The sequence below is a fragment of the Heterodontus francisci genome, chromosome 13 (assembly GCF_036365525.1).
Source record: "Heterodontus francisci isolate sHetFra1 chromosome 13, sHetFra1.hap1, whole genome shotgun sequence".
NCBI classification, from domain to species: domain Eukaryota; kingdom Metazoa; phylum Chordata; class Chondrichthyes; order Heterodontiformes; family Heterodontidae; genus Heterodontus; species Heterodontus francisci.
In genome coordinates, this window is record NC_090383.1 from 65,459,848 (window position 1) to 65,478,346 (window position 18,499).

Sequence of the window (18,499 nt, forward strand, 5' to 3'; positions counted from 1 at the left end):
ACGTTGCCACTTATTGCATCTAGCAAAGCTCTAATCCCATTAAATAATAAAAACTGGGATTTAGTATATCTGGAGTAAATGAGTTTAAAATCCATAATTTTCTTTTAAAATCATTTTTTATTTATAGAATTAAATATATTCAAATTGATTTAAAAATAATGAACTCTGGTTTATTTTATGGAGTAAAATTTAACCTTTTTTAGGTGTTCGTACTGGGGTGAATCTGGAGTTAGTATTCTGTAAAAGATGTAATTGGAATCATTTTCGTTTCATTGGCAGAGATGCCATGGTATGTATTCAACTCCTAGCTAGGGAGGTGTCTACTTCAGCTTTTGAACTGAAAAGGAACTAATGCCATTTGTTTGCACCATTTTGAATTTGCTAATGAGATAAAATAGACCTGTGTTTGTTTCATAAGTATTAAGAATTAAGGGCTTAAATACTGCTGCTAGAACATTGGGATTAATATACTTTGCCTGGCAGATTGTGATATCCGTGCATAGGCAAGAATTGGCAGGTTTTCCTGTGCCTTGGGATGTTTTGAAGCATTAAAGGTGCTATATAAATACAAGTTATTGATTTTTTTTTTAAAAAGCAACTGGTGTGCTTTTGGTGCAGTTTGCATTGGGCACTAGAATGCAGGGGTTGAGATTTCCTATGTAGGACTAGAAATGTGTTGGTGCAGTGTCTTACAGTGCACCTGAATTTTCTGTTGGCAGTAAATTGGGGATTTAATGCTGAAATGAGACAGGAGATTGGCAATGTCTGGACAGGTTGGACTGCACCAACTCTTCATATTCTCTGTGCCTGATGCCCAGAGTGGAGTTTCAGCCTCTTGAGTGCTAAATGTGTAACATTTTTAATACTAAAGTAATTTCATAATTTAAAAGATCACTTAGTGATAGCTTTATGGTCTGGTACTGGTGACATTTGTTCACTCATTTCCTGTCTAAATTACTTTCCTGTTGTCATAGTAAAAACTTATTTATTATGACCATTGTCTGATTTGGACAAGTACAAAGGTCAAACTTGGCCAACCTATTTTGCAGCATGCCAAATCTTTTTAAATTCCTTGGAAAAACATTCTTTCTGGGCTTTGGTAGATGTGAAATGTGCAGATATACTTCTGAATGATTTACTTTCCTTAGCATGTAGTTAAAGGCCATTGTTTCATTGAAAGTGCCCTTTTGTACTATGCCAATTAAGTAATTTAATCTTAAAGGACTACTCAAATATTTTACTATTGCAGTATTATATAGTTCATCCTGTTGAACTCTGGATGTCTTTTGTTTGAATCAGCTTGCCATTGTGAAATGTAATTTTGCCTTCGTTTATGATTAGCATTTGTTTAACCTGTTCGGTCTCTATTTGGCACACCATTTTTTGTTTATCGAAAGAATAGCTAAAATTTTGGATTCTCTCCCCAAATTGCTAGTCATATGATTTGAGGGCTTACCTGAAATCACTTCCCCTAACTTGATTTTTACATCTGAGGATTAGACAATTATTTTGACATTTTGATTTGTTGATTTTGTTATAAATGTCTGGTACAGATATTGCTCAATGAGATCTTTGAGGTATAACAATTTATTTCGCTTTCATTAGTTTTCAGTGCTGATGTGGCTGCTCACGTATGTTGGTGCCTTGTTTAATGGGCTGACTCTGCTGATAATAGGTGAGATTTTAATTGTACTTTGTATTTTCTATTACTCATCTGTTCACTAAAGATGTGACTAGTTATTTACACTAACTTGCATCTAAATTTAAAATGCTTACAATGTTTTGACCAAGTATATATGCTTTTTTAAAAAAATACATTGGCTTAAAACTTGGCACATATTCACTCCATTTTGAAATTGAGAATTTGACTGGTATTCTCTGTAGGTCTGTGTTTCATCTGCTTAGGCCATGTATCTAAAATATTTTGTTCACATTTTCAAATTTGGTTAGAACTTTTTTGATTTTCTCCCAGTTTTTTTTGCATTCATAACACCTTCCCAGTTAGATTTCGCAAATATGTGCTATTGTACCCATCTACTTCATCCTTCTGTTAGAGGTATGTTTTAAAATCTAGATTTTATTTTGGATTTGAAAGGGCTGTGCCCAATCATAGGAGTTCTATGCGCTTAAGCCAGAATCTTGTATCATGCTTCTTCTGGTGCAATTTTGCAAATTCTGTTTGTAAGTTGGAAATAGGATTGATTCAAATTAGTTGAGTTTGAATTTGAGAGCTAGATATTCAAAATTCAGGAAGTCCCAGTGCTTCTCTTCAAAGGCCTACAATTATTTTTTTGAATTGGAGAAAGCAGGAAAAAATCTCGGGGGCAATTTGAAAGCCAAGAAACAACCAGGAGTCAGTTTGTAAAGAACTGTGTTTGATGCTCCTTAAAAAGGAGACACGTGTAATTGAAGTTTATTCAGAGCATTACCTTATTCTCAAGGTTGCAATCTTTATTTTTTATTTTCCTTTATTGGAGGAGTGGAACATTGACCACTCTAAACCTACATCTATATTGTATCTCTATTATGCTTGTAGATCTAGTATAAAATCGCTTAATATTTTAGACTTCAAATGATAACTGTGAAGCTGTGTTGCTTCCAAAGACTGGAGTGACATCTTCAAAATGTGTAAGTCCTGAAAGCAATTACCAAAGGACATATGTTCCTCCTTTCACAGGTGCATTCTCAAAAGCTTACCCAAATCGCAAGGTATGGGGAATTGGGTGTTGCAGCAAATCTTCAAGAATGCTCTAAAATGAGAGCTGATATAATCCCAAAATGTCATTCCTAAAGCAATCTGATTTTCCTGCAGTGTACAACAATTTGTTTATTTGGTGCCTTTAAGGTAATTAAAATTTCCCAAGGTGCTTCACAGGAGCATTTATAAAGCAAGGTTTGACACTGAGCCACAAGGTGACATTAGGGCAGATGGCCAAAAGCTTGGTCAGAGTTAGGTTTTAAGGAGGAAACCGAATTAGAGAGGGAATTCCAGAGCTTTGGACATAGGCAGCTGAAGGCACAAACATCAATGGTGGAGCAATTAAAATCGATGCTCGGTCAAAATTAAATGAGTGCAGATTTCTTGGAAGATTGTGGGGAGAACGTTGCAGAGGTGGGGAGGGGCAAGGCCATGGAGGGACTTGGAAAAAAAAATCAAGGCATTGCTTAACTGGGGGCCAGCGTAGGTCAGCAAGCACAAGGGTGTTGGATGAATGGGACTTAGTGCATGTAAGGACATGGGCAGCAGAGTTTTGGATAACATCAACTTTACAGAGGGTATGAAGTGAGAGTGTCTTCCCTTTACATCGTGGTATCTATGAACTCTAGCAAAATTGAAGTCAATGGGAATTGAGAAAACTGTCCACTGGTTGAAACCATACCTAGCACAAAGAAAGATGGTTTTGGTTTTTGGATACCAGTCATCTCAGCCCCAGGACATACCTGCAGGAGCTCCTCAGGGTAGTGTCCTAGGCTACTTCGTCAATGATCTTCCCTCCGTCGTAAGGTCGGAAGTAGTAATGCTCACTGCACAGTATTGAGACCCATTGGCAACTCGTACTAAAGCAGTACATGCCTACATGCAACGAGAACTGGACAACATTGAGGCTTGGGCTGGTAAGTGGCAAGTTACATTTGTGTCAGACAATGATCATAGAATCAGAGTTTTACAGCACAGAAACAGGTCCTTCGGCCCTGCGCCGACTGTCAAGCACCCATCCAAACTAATCCCATTTCCCAGCACTTGGCCCGTAACCTTGTATGCTATGGCATTTCAGGTTCTCATCTAAATACTTGTTGAATGTTGAGGGTTCCTGCCTCTACCACCCCTTCAGGCAGTGTGTTCCAGATTCCAACCACCCTCTGGGTGAAAAAATTCTTCAACTCTCCTCTAAACCTCTTGCCCCTTACCTTGTATCTTTGCCCCGTAGTTATTGACTTCTCCATCTCCAACAAGAGAGAATCTAACTATCTTTCCTTGACAGTCAATGACTTACCATTGCTGAATTCCCCCACCATCAATATCTTGGAGTTACCATTGGTCCAGTTAAGTTTCTGGTCAGTCATATAAATACTGTGGCTACAGGAGTAGGTCAGGGCTGAGAATTCTGCGGCAAATAATTTCACCTGACTCCCCAGAGCACATTCACCATCCGTAAGGCATAAGTCAGGAGTGTAATGGAATATCATCCAGTTGCCTGAATGAGTGCATCTCCAGCAACATTTGAAGCTCAACACCATCCAGGGCAAAGTAGCCACTTCATTGGCATTCCATCCACCACCTTCAACATTTGCTCTTCACCGCCGGCACAAGATGGCAGCAGTGTGTACCATTTACAAGATGCACTGAAGCAAGTCGCCAAGGCTCCTTCGACAACACCTTCCAAACCTGCAAACTCTACTGTCTAGAAGAATAAGGGCAGCAGCCGCATCAGAACACTGTGCAGGTTCCCCTCCAAATTGCACATCATCCTGACTTGGAAATATACTCCTGTTGCTAGATCAAAATCCTGGAACTTTTTTTCTTTCATGGGATGTGGGTGTCACTGGCAAGGCCAGCATTTGTTGCTCACCCCTAATTGCCCTTGACAACTGAGTGGCTTTCTCTGCCATTTTAGAGGCATTTAAGAGTCAACCACATTGCTGTCACATGTAGGCCAGACCAGATAAGGACAGCAGATTTTACATTAGTGAACCAGAATTTTTTTTTTAAATGACAATCAGTAGTTTCATGGCTGGGACTGGGTTTCAATTCCAAGTTTTTATTATTGAATGTATTAAATTTAAATTCCACCAGCTGCCAGGGTAGGATTTGAACCCATGTTCACAGGGCATTAGCCTGGCTGTCTGGATTACTAGTTCATTGACATTACCACTACACCACTGTCTCTCCCTAAACAGAACTGTCAGCACATGGACTGCAGCGGTTCAAGAAGGCAGCTTATCACCACCTTCTTGAGGGCAATTAGGGGTAGCCTGTAAATCCTGACCCTGCCAGTGACTTCCCCCATCCCATGAACAAATTAAAACAAAATGTAGGAGGCTGACCAGGAATGAGTTGGAATAGACTAGTCTAATTGCTGAGGGTTTCAGCAGCAGCTAAGCTGAAGTAACAGCTCCAATCCTCTGGCAGTAGGAGCCTGTCTCATGGCTCTTAAATTCCAGAAAGCTTGCAGTGGAAGGATAATGCTGGAGCCTATCTTTATTCAGTTTCACATTTATTTTACAGAGTAAAAAGGATTACAAACAAGTAACTCCTCACCATAAACCTCTACCAGTCTCAGTGTCTCCTTTATAAATGCTCAAGTAAGATCCCAATTAACACTCTCCACTTGCATATAATTAAACAATTGATACACAATTAACAGCTCTTCTCTTGGATTGGATATTTCTCTTGCTATCGAAACACTATTCCAGATGTGGCCTGGCACTATACAGCTTCAGTTTGATGGTCTCAGATTTGATATGAATTGACATCATAATTTCTGCTGTGTAAGAAATGCACGAATATTTGTCCATTCCCCTCTACCTCATTCTTAGCTAGTTCAACATCATTCATTAGGTACTCCATATTTTTTCTTCCAATACGTGACTATTCATATTTGAATTTCAACTGCTGTAATTCTCGCCATTTCCCAATATCATCTAGTCTTTTTGCAATTGCTTAATATTTCATCAGATTCCTTCTTCCTCCCCACCCACCTGCCCCTCCCCAAAGCAAAACTATACATCTTCAAATCTAGACAAGCTGCATAGTATTTTTTCCACCAGATTATGTATGTGCATAAGCAGTAGCAATCCTAGCACTGATTCTTGAGCACTCAACTCCGTATATTACCTCAGCCCAACTTCACTCAATATTATAAAATGCTAGTTTGGCCACAACTGTTGTGTCCACACTTTAGGAAGGATGTGAAGGCTTTTAGAGAGGTTGCAGAAAAGATTTGGGAGAATGGTTCCAAAAATGAGTGACTGCAGTTACAAGAATAGATTGTTTTCAGAGATGGTTGAGAGGGGATTTGAGGGGTCTAGACAGTAGATGGGGAGAAACTGCTCGCTTTGGCTGAGGGCATCAAGAACCAGAGGGCAGCAATTAAAGGCGGTTGTTAAAAGAACCAAAGTCGACATGGGGAGAACCTTTTTTTATGCAGCGAGTAGTTTGGATGTGGAATGCCTGTGAGAGTATGGTGGAGGCAAATGCAATAGAGGTTTTCAAAAGAGGATTCAATATAAGCAGCTGAAGGGGAAAAATTTGCAGGGCTATGGGAAAGGGCAGTTGAGTGGGATTAGCTGAGATGCTGTTAGAGAGCCAGCATGGACATGATGAGATGAATGGCCTCCTGTGCTTTAACTATTAAATGATCCTCTCAATATTTCCTTGGTTGCAATGCCACATTTTTCCTTGCACCTCTGAAGTGCCTTGGAATGTTTCTGACATTGAAGACATAAATTAAGTGTTTCTGTCTTTGAGGTCAGGGTAATTTTCTAGCAGCAAGTATGTTAGATTTTTTGGAGGGCTTTGTGAATATTTTTTGTTCTCAGGCCATTTTAAAGAATATTCTGGAATCCCGCTCCAACTAGTTTTTTTTTTTGTCTGCAATTGGCTTAAATCTCAGGCTTGTTTCACCAGATTGTCCACTGGCGTGACTTTGCTCAAGGTATAAAATTGATAAAATTTCTTTCGTGGTGCTTGGGATATTGATGACACCAAAGTCTTGTTTCTGCAGCTCCTTTCCCATCATCAATACCTTCTAGGTGAAAAACTGATATAATTCTTGTAGGAAAAAGCCATATGGATTCTACCTCTAGTTTATTAAAGCAACAAAAATCTGTCTCTTCCCAGTTGCAGTGGTTAATATTTTTTGGGGTGGAAAGTTGTGTGTAACTCAACTGGGAGAATGAAAGCCAGTTATATAAATATATATTATATAAAAATGTCCACCATTTTACTTCCATGGCCAAGGATGACGGACCTCGTCTCATGTCCCTATTTAAGGGGTTACATCAGTGATGATGCTTCAAGAACTGCTAAATCTCACCTAAAATAAGTTTAACAAATTCGAGTCAAGTTGAAATGTAATTTGAATCAGCAACCATTTTAAGAGCATCTGATTTGTTTGGATTGAGGCTTATGCTCTGACTTTCTTAGGAGTCAGTGTTGCATCTCTTTTCTGGAGAGGCTAAACTGACCAGAGAGAGGTATCCTGTCCAAGTTACTCTAGCATATCTTTTCAAGGACCTATAAAGATAGCATCTACATCTGAATTATACCACACTTCAACATGAGCTAATGTAAGATAGGGGCAGAAATTACTGAGGATTAGAAATACGTGATTGCTTTCTGTAAGAGGGGGGGAAAAACATTTTCTGTGATCAATATATTTGCACAAATGACTTTTTATTACTGTTCAGCTTTTTAAAATGCTATGTTTTAATGCGAGAAGTATAACAGGTAAGGCAGATGAACTTGCAGCTTGGGTTAGTACTTGGAAATATGATGTTGCTATTACAGAGACTTGGTTGAGGGAAGGACAGGATTGTCAGCTAAATGTTCTGGGATTTAGAAGCTTCAGGTGGGATAGAGGGGGATGTAAAAGGGGTGGGGGTGTTGCATTACTGATTAAGGAGAATATCACAGTTGTACTGTGGGAGGACACCTCGGAGGGGTCATGCAGCGAGGCAATATGGGTAGAGCTCAGGAATAGGAAGGGTGCGGTCACTATATTGGGGGTTTGCTACAGGCCTCCCAACAGCCAGCAGGAGGTAGAGGAACAGATATGTAGACAGATTTTGGAAAGATGTAAAGGTAACAGCGTTGTAGTGGTGGGTGATTTTAACTTCCCCTATATTGACTGGGACTCACTTAGTGCTAGGGGCTTGGATGGGGCAGAATTTGTAAGGAGCATCCAGGAGGGCTTCTTGAAACAATATGTAGATGGTCCAACTAGGGATTGAGCTGTACTGGACCTGGTATTGGGGAATGAGCCCGGCTAGGTGGTCAAAGTTTCAGTAGGGGAGCATTTCGGGAACAGTGACCATAATTCCATGAGTTTTAAGGTACTTGTGGATAAGGATAAGAGTAGTCCTCGGGTGAAGGTGCTAAATTGGGGGAAGGCTAATTGTAACAATATTAGGCAGGAACTGAAGAATTTAGATTGGGGGCGACTGTTTGAGGGTAAATCAACATCTGACGTGGGAGTCTTTCAAATGTCAGTTGATTAGAATCCAGGACCAACATCTTCCTGTGAGGAAGAAAGATAAGTTTGGCAAGTTTCGGGAACCTTGGATAACGAGGGATATATTGTGAGCCTAGTCAAAAAGAAAAAGGAAGCATTGGCCCACTCAAGGACAGAGGAGAGAATCTCTGTGGAGCCAGAGGAAATGGGCGAGGTACTAAATGAGTACTTTGCATCAGTATTCACCAAAGAGAAGGACTTGGTGGATGATGAGCCTAGGGAAGGGAGTGTAGATAGTCTGGGTCATGTCGTTATCAAAAAGGAGGTGGTGTTGGGTGTCTTGCAAAGCATTAAGGTAGATAAGTCCCCAGGGCCTGATGGGATCTACCCCAGAATACTGAGGGAGGCAAGGGAAGAAATTGCTGGGGCTGTGACAGAAATTTTTGTATCCTCATTGGCTACAGGTGAGGTCCTAGAGGACTGGAGAATAGCCAATGTTGTTCCTTTGTTTAAGAAGGGTAGCAAGGATAATCCAGGAAATTATAAGCCAGTGAGCCTTACGTCAGTGGTAGGGAAATTATTAGAGAGGATTCTTCGGGACAGGATTTACTCCCATTTGGAAACAAACAAATTTATTAGTGAGAGGCAGCATGGTTTTGTGAAGGGGAGGTCGTGTCTCACTAATTTGACTGAGTTTTTTGAGGAAGTGACGAAGCTGATTGATGAAGGAAGGGCAGTGGATGCTGTCTATATGGACTTCAGTAAAGCCTTTGACGAGGTCCCTCATGGCAGGCTGGTAGAAAAGTGAAGTCACACGGGATCAGAGGTGAGCTGGCAAGATGGATACAGAACTGGCTCTGTCATAGAAGATAGGGTAGAAGTGGAAAGGTGCTTTTCTGAAGGGAGGGCTAGTGGTGTTCCGCAGGGATCAGTGCTGGGACCTTTGCTGTTTGTAGTATATATAAATGATTTGGAGGAAAATGTAGCTGGTCTGATTAGTACGTTTGTGGACGACACAAAGGTTGGTGGAGTTGCGGATAGAGATGAGGATTGTCAGAGGATACAGCAGGATATAGATCGGTTGGAGACTTGGGCGGAGAAATGTCAAATGGAGTTTAATCCGGACAAATGTGAGGTAGTGCATTTTGTAAAATCTAATGCAGGTGGGAGGCATACAGTAAATGGCAGAACCCTTAGGGGAATTGACAGGCAGAGAGATCTGGGCGTACAGGTCCACAAGTCATTGAAAGTGGCAACGCAGGTGGATAAGGTAGTCAAGAAGGCATACAGTATGCTTGTCTTCATCGGTCGGGGCATAGAGTATAAAAATTGGCAAGTCATGCTGCAGTTGTACAGAACTTTAGTTAGGCCACACTTAGAATATTGCGTGCAATTCTGGTCGCCACACTACCAGAAGGAGGTGGAGGCTTTGGAGAGGGTACAGAAGAGGTTTACCAGGATGTTGCCTGGTCTGGAGGGCATTAGCTACGAGGAGAGGCTGGATAAACTGATTGTTTTCACTGGAACGACGGAGGTGGAGGGGCGACACGATCGAGGTTTATAAAGTTATGAGTGGCATGGACAGTGTGGGTAGTCGGAAGTTTTTTCCCAGGGTGGTAGAGTCAGTTACTAGGGGACATAGGTTTAAGGTGCGAGGGGCAAAGTTTAGAGGGGATGTGCAAGGTGATTGCTTGGAACTTGCTGCCGGGGGAGGTGGTGGAAGCAGGTCCACTAGCAATGTTTAAGAGGCATCTTGACAAATACATGAATAGGATGGGAATAGAGGGGTACGGTCCCCGGAAGTGCAGAAGGTTTTAGTTTAGACTGCATCAAGATCGGCGCAGGCTTGGAGGGCCGAATTGCCTGTTCCTGTGCTGTACTGTTCTTTGGTTCTTCGGAAAGTATTAATAAAGGATTGATTTTTTTTATTTCCTGTAGCTCTGGTAGCAGTTTTCAGCATCCCTGTTGTTTATGAAAGGCACCAGGTAAGTGTCAAAAATTCAATTGTATTTTAGTGTCTCCCTTTTTCCCTTTTTGTAACAGGGGTGTCAAACTCCATTTGCATGGTGGACCTGATCGGACGTCCTGGCACTTGATTAGATTAGAGATACAGCACTGAAACAGGCCCTTCGGCCCACCGAGTCTGTGCCGAACATCAACCACCCATTTATACTAATCCTACACTAATCCCATATTCCTACCAAACATCCCCACCTGTCCCTATATTTCCCTACCACCTACCTATACTAGTGACAATTTATAATGGCCAATTTACCTATCAACCTGCAAGTCTTTTGGCTTGTGGGAGGAAACCGGAGCACCCGGAGAAAACCCACGCAGACACAGGGAGAACTTACAAACTCCACACAGGCAGTACCCGGAATCGAACCCAGGTCCCTGGAGCTGTGAGGCTGCGGTGCTAACCACTGCGCCACTGTGCCGCCAATGATGTGAAGTAGCATTCAGCTAAGGTTAATTGGACACACTGGGGATAAATTGGGTAATGTTTTGTCCTTGTTTTGGGTCTAAAACAGGATCAGTACATAGCAATTTATGAACACAAGGTCTTGCATCGGCACCATGGCTGCTTGAAATCAACGTTGGATGAATGGAAAGGTGCCTGTTTTCGGACCTTCTGCAAAGTACATGAAAAACTAGGTGGAGCATTATGCTGTGCAAGCTCCAACTAGTTTCCCAGTTCTACAGCGGCCTATACAATGGTGCTTAGAGACCACTGGTGGCAACTGGTGAAACTGACTTTTTTTAAAAACTTGCCCGCAGGAGGAGCAGGCGTGCTGCCCCAACTCCACAGCATTACTGTAGGCTGGTGTTGACCATACCTGGCCCTCCTGCCTCTCCTCCATGTATTGGAGTTTGTGATGCTACTTGAATGCAGTGAGAATCCTCAGTCTCCTTTCCCTTGGTCCACCAATCTTCCACTGTTCGTCCAAAGTAATATCCCCAGGTTTCGCTCCCCTTTACTAGCTTCTCCTTTCTTTGCACCACTCACACTCATCATATTTCTGCTGCTGCTGCTCCCAGCTTGGCAGGAGATGCTGGGTCATTCAGATTGAGAAGACCTTTGGCTTGATCTCTGGCCTATGCTGTGTTTGCTGGCCTCAACTAAACAATGGCGAGTATTGGCCTCTGTGCCTCTTGGTTAGGGAGAGGAAATCCTACCAGGGTTCTCATATCTGAAGATACATTTTGTGGACCTGTATGCTGATGGGATTGGCTGTGAAGCCCCTTGGATAAATCCCGAAAGACACAATGCAGTATTGTATGTGACCACTTGAGCAAAGGTGTGTGGACGGGAGGGTGCGCGTTCGTTTGTGACTGTTGCGTCATATGCCCCTTCTGCCCATCATTATTTGTCAAGAGGAGTAAATGACTGTGACTGGAAGAGCTGCCGGAGCGTTGCTTTTGTTACTGGTTCAGTTACTAGGAGTCCTGCTTCTGGGTCTCAAGGTAGTGAATTTAAGTGCACAATTTAGTAAGTTTGAGATATCACTGTGTTGCAGTGTTTCAGGTGTACAAAAAGATAAAGGACAGAGGTCTCCTGGTGTTCACCCTAGATCATTTGAATGGTCATCATATAGCTGTTTGTGATATAGAGTGGCTGCCACAATTGCTTATGTGGTTAGTCACACTTCAAAAACAATTAGTTATTGAAGCACTTAGAGATGTGACATGGTGTTACATAGAGATGTTATGTAATTTTTATTTATTGAAGTTGAAAACTTGTATAGATTGTGCCCATACTTACAAATTTAGACATTAAAAGTAATCTGGTGTAAATGAAACTGGGTTATTTTACATATTCAGCTAAAGAACTGGATTGTATTTTTTGGGGGGAGTGATGGGTTGGGGATGGGCAAAATCAGTACATTCACCCTTTTAAATTATAGTTTAGGTTTGAAATTGGTGATCTCTACAAATGTAGATGTCTCAGCTACTGCTTTTCTTTTTTTAAACTCTTGCCACCCAAAAGATCGTGTGTGTATATACACACGTACATAGAATCTCTCAATCACAGAATTGTTACAGCGCAGAAGGAGGCCATTCAGCCCATCGTGTCTGCACTGGCTCTCCTAACGAGCATTTCACCTAGTGCCACTCCCCTGCTTTCTCCCCATAAGCCTGCACATTCTCCTTTTCATATAACTGTATAATTCCCTTTTGAATGCTTCAATTGAGCCTACATCCACAGTATTTTGCTTTAATTCTTATTGAGGGTGTTTGAGGCATCGTGATCAACGTGTTGGCGCCCCCTATTCTATTGTCTTAAGCTGAATTTTCTCTGACCCTTCTTGAGGTCTTCAAAATTAATGGTGGTGATTCTTGAATTCTGAGAGATAACTGGATTTGCTGACAATACAAATATGCTGCTTTTGCTTTTAAGTAGTTCTGTAATTGAGTTTTATCTGGTTGTTGCAGTATCCACTCATTATGTATAAGACAACTGCTCATGGCTGTTCTTGCACATGAATGAATGACTTTACTATTTCCCCCCCCCAGACGTTTTAATGTTAAAGTGGTCTATACACTATCATGATGAAGAAAGTATTGCTTGTCTTTACAGGAAAGCGGTGATCAGCTGAAGCCATTTAGTCTTGCTGTGAGGCATCCCATGGAGTGATATTAAATCTATATTCACTGGAGTTCAGAAGAGTGAGGGGGGAAATCGCATAGAAACTTATAAAATTCTTAACAGGGTAGTTATAGGAAGGATGTTCCCGATGGTGGGCGAGTCCAGAACCAGGGATCATAGTCACAGGTACAGGGTAAACCTTTCAGGATTGAGATGAGGAGAAATTTCTTCACCCAGAGAGTGGTGAGCCTGTGGAATTCGCTACCACAGAAAGCAGTTGAGGCCAAAACATTGTACGTTTTCAAGAAGGAGTTAGATATAGCTCTTGGGTCTAAAGGGATCAAAGGGTATGGGGCGAAAGCGGGTACAGGTTACTGATTGGATGATCAACCATGATCATAATGAAGAGCGTACCAGGCTCGAAGGGCCAAATGGCCTATTCCTATTTTCTGTTTACACATTTACCTTTTTTTTATTTCCTCTTTAGGCTCAAATTGATCATTACGTAGGGATAGCAAGTAAGCAGATTAGAGATGTCACTGCTAAGTAAGTATACAAAGACTTTTGAACACTTTGCATGGTTGCCATGTAATGTAATTTCCCATTGCTAGGAGGAGATTGTTGCTCTGTGTAATATGCATGTTGCACTAATGTTCTTAACTGCTCAGTTTCCCTTGGATTTAGCTGACATGCCTTCTGAAAAAAATATATATTTGGAGAACTCTAGTGCAGTGTGGATCTTGCACGAGAAAACGGTGTAATTTGGCAGTCATTTTTACATGTTTGGTATGTTCCCAAGAGGGATTATTAAACATATCATTCCTCAAATTTTGACTTTAGCTATGCTGTAATAAATAGCAGTTGGATATATTTTGGTATATTAACAATTCCATAACTTAGTTGCTTACTATCTGTCATGCATAGTTCAATAAGAGGTACTGTAGTAGGAGTTATGAGTTAATTGAATTTGATATGCTGCAATGAAATGGTTCTGGAAAAAAAACTATTCAAATCATTTGTTATGCCATGAACTGTAGATGTTTTGTTCTGTTGGAACTGAAGTTTGAGGGATTCTTCAGTGCAGCTCCTAGACTTGCAAGTTGCTATATAATTGTTTAGTTCCTATTCCCTTTTCAATAATCCAGAATTTCTCCATGTAATCAACTTCTCAACATTCTTGAGCAGTTGTGTACTTGCAACAGTGCACTGCTTGATTTGGAACACTTTCAGCTTGACTACACCATTGAAGAGATCTGCATCTTATCTGTTGAAATTCTTGGCATCTGTTCTTGTCATTTAGACTGACTTGTACTAGTTCATATTTTGTTCAGTCGTTTAGTTGTCCCTAGTAGAGGATGTTGCAAAAATTACTTTTGTTTTAAAGTGGTATTGGATAGTCCTGTAATATGAAATGTTATACAAGGTTGAATACATTTCTCACTGGCGGGCAGCCATAAAGACAGGGCTAAATTGTGGCGAGTCGAAGAGACTTAGTAGTTGGCAGGAAAAAAGACAGAGGCGCAAGGGGAGTGCCAACTGTGCAACAGCCCCAACAAACAAATTTCTCTGCAGCACCTGTGGAAGAGCCTGTCACTCCAGAATTGGCCTTTATAGCCACTCCAGGCGCTGCTTCACAAACCACTGACCACCTCCAGGCGCGTATCCATTGTCTCTCGAGATAAGGAGGCCCAAAAGAATACAAGGTTGAATACATTTCTCACTGGATGCTTTCCCAATATTCCTTAAGTTGATCCATATGAAAGATCATTTATATTGCTCTGATGCTTTTCTCGTGTCGCTGGATGTTTGCATAAAAATATCCTTCTGGCCACCAGCCATGGTGAATTTGGCAAGTTTACATTGGTGTTGCAGGTAGCCAAATGAAAGTGCATTGGGAGCCAGAGGCATTGAGTGCAAAAGCGCATACGAAATAGGAGAGGTGTAGGCCACTCAGCTCCTAGAGTCTGCTCTGCCATTCAATATGATCATGGCTGATCTGATTGTAATCTCGACTCCACATTCCTGCCTACCCCCGAAAACATTTCACCCCCTTGCTTATAAAGAATCTTTCTATCTCTGCCTTAAAAATATTCAAAGACTTTGCTTCCACTGCCTTTTGAGGAAGAGAGGTCCAAAGACTCGCTACCCTCAGAGAAAATTTCTCCTCATTTGTCTTAAATGGGCAACCCCTTATTTTTAAACAGTGATCCCTAGTTCCAGATTCTCCCACAAGCAGAAACATCCTTTCCACTCCATCCTGTCGAGACCCCTCAGCATTTCAGATGTTTCAGTCAAGTCGCCTTTCACTCTTAACTCCAGTGGATACAAGCCTAGCTTGTCCAACCTTTCCTCGTAAGACAGCCCACCCATTCCAGGTATTAGTCTTGTAAACCTTTTCTGTACTGTTTCTGATGCATTTACATTCTTCATTAAATAAGGAGACCAATACTGTACACAGTACTCCAGATGTGGTCTCACCAATGCCCTGGATAACTGAAGCATAACCTCCTACTTTTGTATTCAATTCCCCTCACAATAAACAACGTTCTATTAGCTTTCCTAATTACGTGCTGTACCTGCGCACTAACCTTTTGTGTTTCATGTATTCGGTCACCCAGCTCCCTCTGCATCTTGGAGCCCTGCAATCTCTTGCCATTTAAATAATGTGCTGCTTTTTTATTCTTCCTGCCAAAATGGACAGTTACACATTTTCCCACATTGTACTCCATTTGCCAGATCTTTGCCCACAAATGTAACCTATCTATATCCCTTTGTAGCCCCCTTATGTTCCTTTCACAACTTACTTTCCTACCTATCATGGTGTCATCAGCAAATTTAGCAACCATACCTTTGGTCGCTTCATCCAAGTCATTTATGTAAATTGTAAAAAGTTGAGGCCCCAGCTCTGAATCCTGTGGCACACCACTCGTTACATCTTGCCAACCAGAAATTGACCCATTTATGTCTACTGTTTCCTGTTAGCTAGCCAATCTTCTATCCATGCCAGTATGTTACTCCGAGCACCATGAGCTTTTATTTTCTGCAATAACCTTTGATGTGGCACCTTATCAAATGCCTTCTGGAAATCTAGATACAGTACATCGACCAGTTTCCCTTTATCCACAGCACATGTTACTTCAAAGAACTCCAATAAGTTGGTTAAACATGATTTCCCTTTCACAAAACCATGTTGACTCTACCTGATTACCTTGAATATTTCGAACTACCCTGCTATAATGTCTTTAATAATAGAACCATAGAAAAATTATGGTACAGAAGAAGGACATTCAGCCCATTGTGTCTGCGCTGGCTTAAAAAACTAGCCGCCCAATCTTATTGCACCTTCCAGCACCTGTTCTGTAGCCTTGCAGGTTACAGCACTTCAGGTGCATGTCCAGGTACCTTTTAATTGCGTTGGGGGTTTCTGCCTCCTCCACTGATCCGGGCATGGAATTCCAGATACCCACCACCCTCTGGGTGAAAATGTTTTCCTCATGTCCCCTCTAATCCTTCTACCAATCACCTTAAATCTGTGCTTCCTAGTAATTGACCCCTGTACTAGGGGAAACAGGTCCTTCCTGTACTGTATCTAAAGCCCCTCATAATTTTGTACACCTCAGCTGTCACCCCCTCAGCATCTTTTAGGACCCTAGAATGAAGTCCATCAGGACCTGGGACTTGGCCCACAGCTCCAACAGCTAAAGTTTCTATCATATTAGAGTATGAATTGTTTGTTACATAAAACGGGGCCTGCTATTTTAAGTGTTCAACCATCATTTGTTTGGGAAAGGTTATACAGCCTATACCTTGAACATGATTTGTAAATTTTGCCAAATGAATTAGGATTTGTATGGCTTGATTAATCAGTACTATCCTCTGACTGCATCGTCTAACTCCATACTGTTTTCTGAACCATTCCTTGAGGCTTGTGTTGTATTGGCCATGGTGCCAATTATTCATTTACAATGATATCTTATGGAGGGATTAGTCAAGTCAGGCTGCTTCTGATTTTTGAATGTGCTGATTTTTTTTGTATGCATTATTGCCTTGGCAGTCATTTATCCATTTTGTTCATGTCCAAACTTGGTGGCCGGTTTGGTGTGTTTAATGCGTGAATTGTATGTGTACTGCATGTGCTCTGTACTAGATGCACAGAATTCAGAAATTTTGACGGCCTGGTTTACATCCACCAGGCCCTCCATGATTAGACTTAACTGCATAATGTCCATAGCTTTAAGCAAGAGGAACTGCATTTTCAGTTCTATTTATGAATCTTTGTATGAAAACCATACCTAATGTCCATGCAGTGTGCTTAGTCTTTATCTAAACTTTAACTTTGTTTCTGGCATAAAATATATTTACTCACTGCTGCAGTGTAGTTACTGCCTGCTGGAGAAATATTCATGCCTGGATTTTAAAGTTGTGAAATTAACTATTGTAATGGTGTAGGTTAGTGTTGTATTTAAAAGATCAAATTATTATTTTAATGAGAAAATTGTGAAGTACATATCAATTTAATTTTTCTCATTTTTAGGATTCAAGCTAAGGTTCCTGGACTGAAGAAGAAAACTGAGTAGTGGAGCTTGTCCTGTGCTTCATGGCATGTTGTCTGCTGGGCTGTCACTTGGATTGTCACAGGGAGGGTTGGGAAGAACAAATAGCCTTAGAACTGCAGTGTAACTTGCAAATCTTTTCCATTTTGGTAGTAACAGAAACCGTGTTTAACTGTAGTCTATTTCACAATACATTATATCACATACTAACATGAAAAGTGTGAATTCAGTTTATTTATCTCATTTGGTACAGAGAACACTGGTTTGTATTAAAGATTTGAGAAGCTGTACATTGCATTTGTCGGGGTAGTGTCTTACTATGTGAAAACAAATCATGGTGCATTTGGAGCTTTTGGTATTCCCTACCCCCCAGTTTGCACACTGTTTGTAGGATCTATGCTGTGAGGTTAGTGCAAATTTCTAACCCCATGTGATCAGAATATTTACTGTACCATTGTAGTGAAATTTGAGGTCTTGCTTTTCTGACTAAAACCTTTTGCTGTATTAAGATTTTACTGTTTTAACAATTACCCAGTTAGTGTTTCACTAAGCTAAGGAGTTGACCTGAGGAGCTCCACAGTGCTTGACATTTCAGAGTTAACTGAATTTTAAAGATGGATCCACAGCACTGAACCATACAAATATGTATAATCTCAGCATAAATGTACAACTCATTAAACTTTCATCTGTGTAGCAAGAAATGTATGAGCACACCTATAAGCAAAATTTTAACTGTACTTCTGATTTGTGGGCAGTATCTAATGCTATGAATAAATGTAACTTGGAAATTTCAAGCATTGCACTAATGAGAATGAACATTACATTGTAAATGAATTGGTCTCAGGCCTTTGTCTGGGGAATGCATTGTGAAATAAAAATGAGAATGAATAAAGCTTACAGATGAAATATGGACTTTGTGTGTGAACCATAGAAAATTACAGCACAGAAGGAGGCAGTCTGGCTAATTATGTCTCTGCTTGCTCTTTACGAAGGTAAGTTAAAATTATTTCTACTGTCCTAAGCACTCCCTGTAGCTTTCTCTGTTTCAAATATTTATAGAATCATAGAATGGTTACAGTACAGAAGGAGGGCTGTTTAGTCTGTGGCAGCTCTCTGCAGGAGTAATTTAACTAGGCCCACTTCCCAGCCCTTTCCCTTTAGCTTTGCAAATGGCAATTTGA

At 41.0% G+C, this 18,499-nt stretch overlaps 1 protein-coding gene across 1 annotated transcript in view; it reads left to right on the plus strand.

The window, feature by feature from the left end:
• LOC137376411 (uncharacterized) overlaps positions 1 to 18,224 on the plus strand; it is a 111,150-nt gene extending 92,926 nt beyond the window's left edge. The window contains exons 6-9 of the mRNA XM_068044922.1: positions 1,606 to 1,675; positions 10,113 to 10,159; positions 13,253 to 13,311; positions 17,300 to 18,224. Coding sequence (XP_067901023.1) covers positions 1,606 to 1,675; positions 10,113 to 10,159; positions 13,253 to 13,311; positions 17,300 to 17,342 — 219 coding nt within the window. The 3' untranslated portion in view covers positions 17,343 to 18,224. The remainder of the gene's footprint in view (positions 1 to 1,605; positions 1,676 to 10,112; positions 10,160 to 13,252; positions 13,312 to 17,299) is intronic.
• Positions 18,225 to 18,499: the final 275 nt, after the last annotated feature.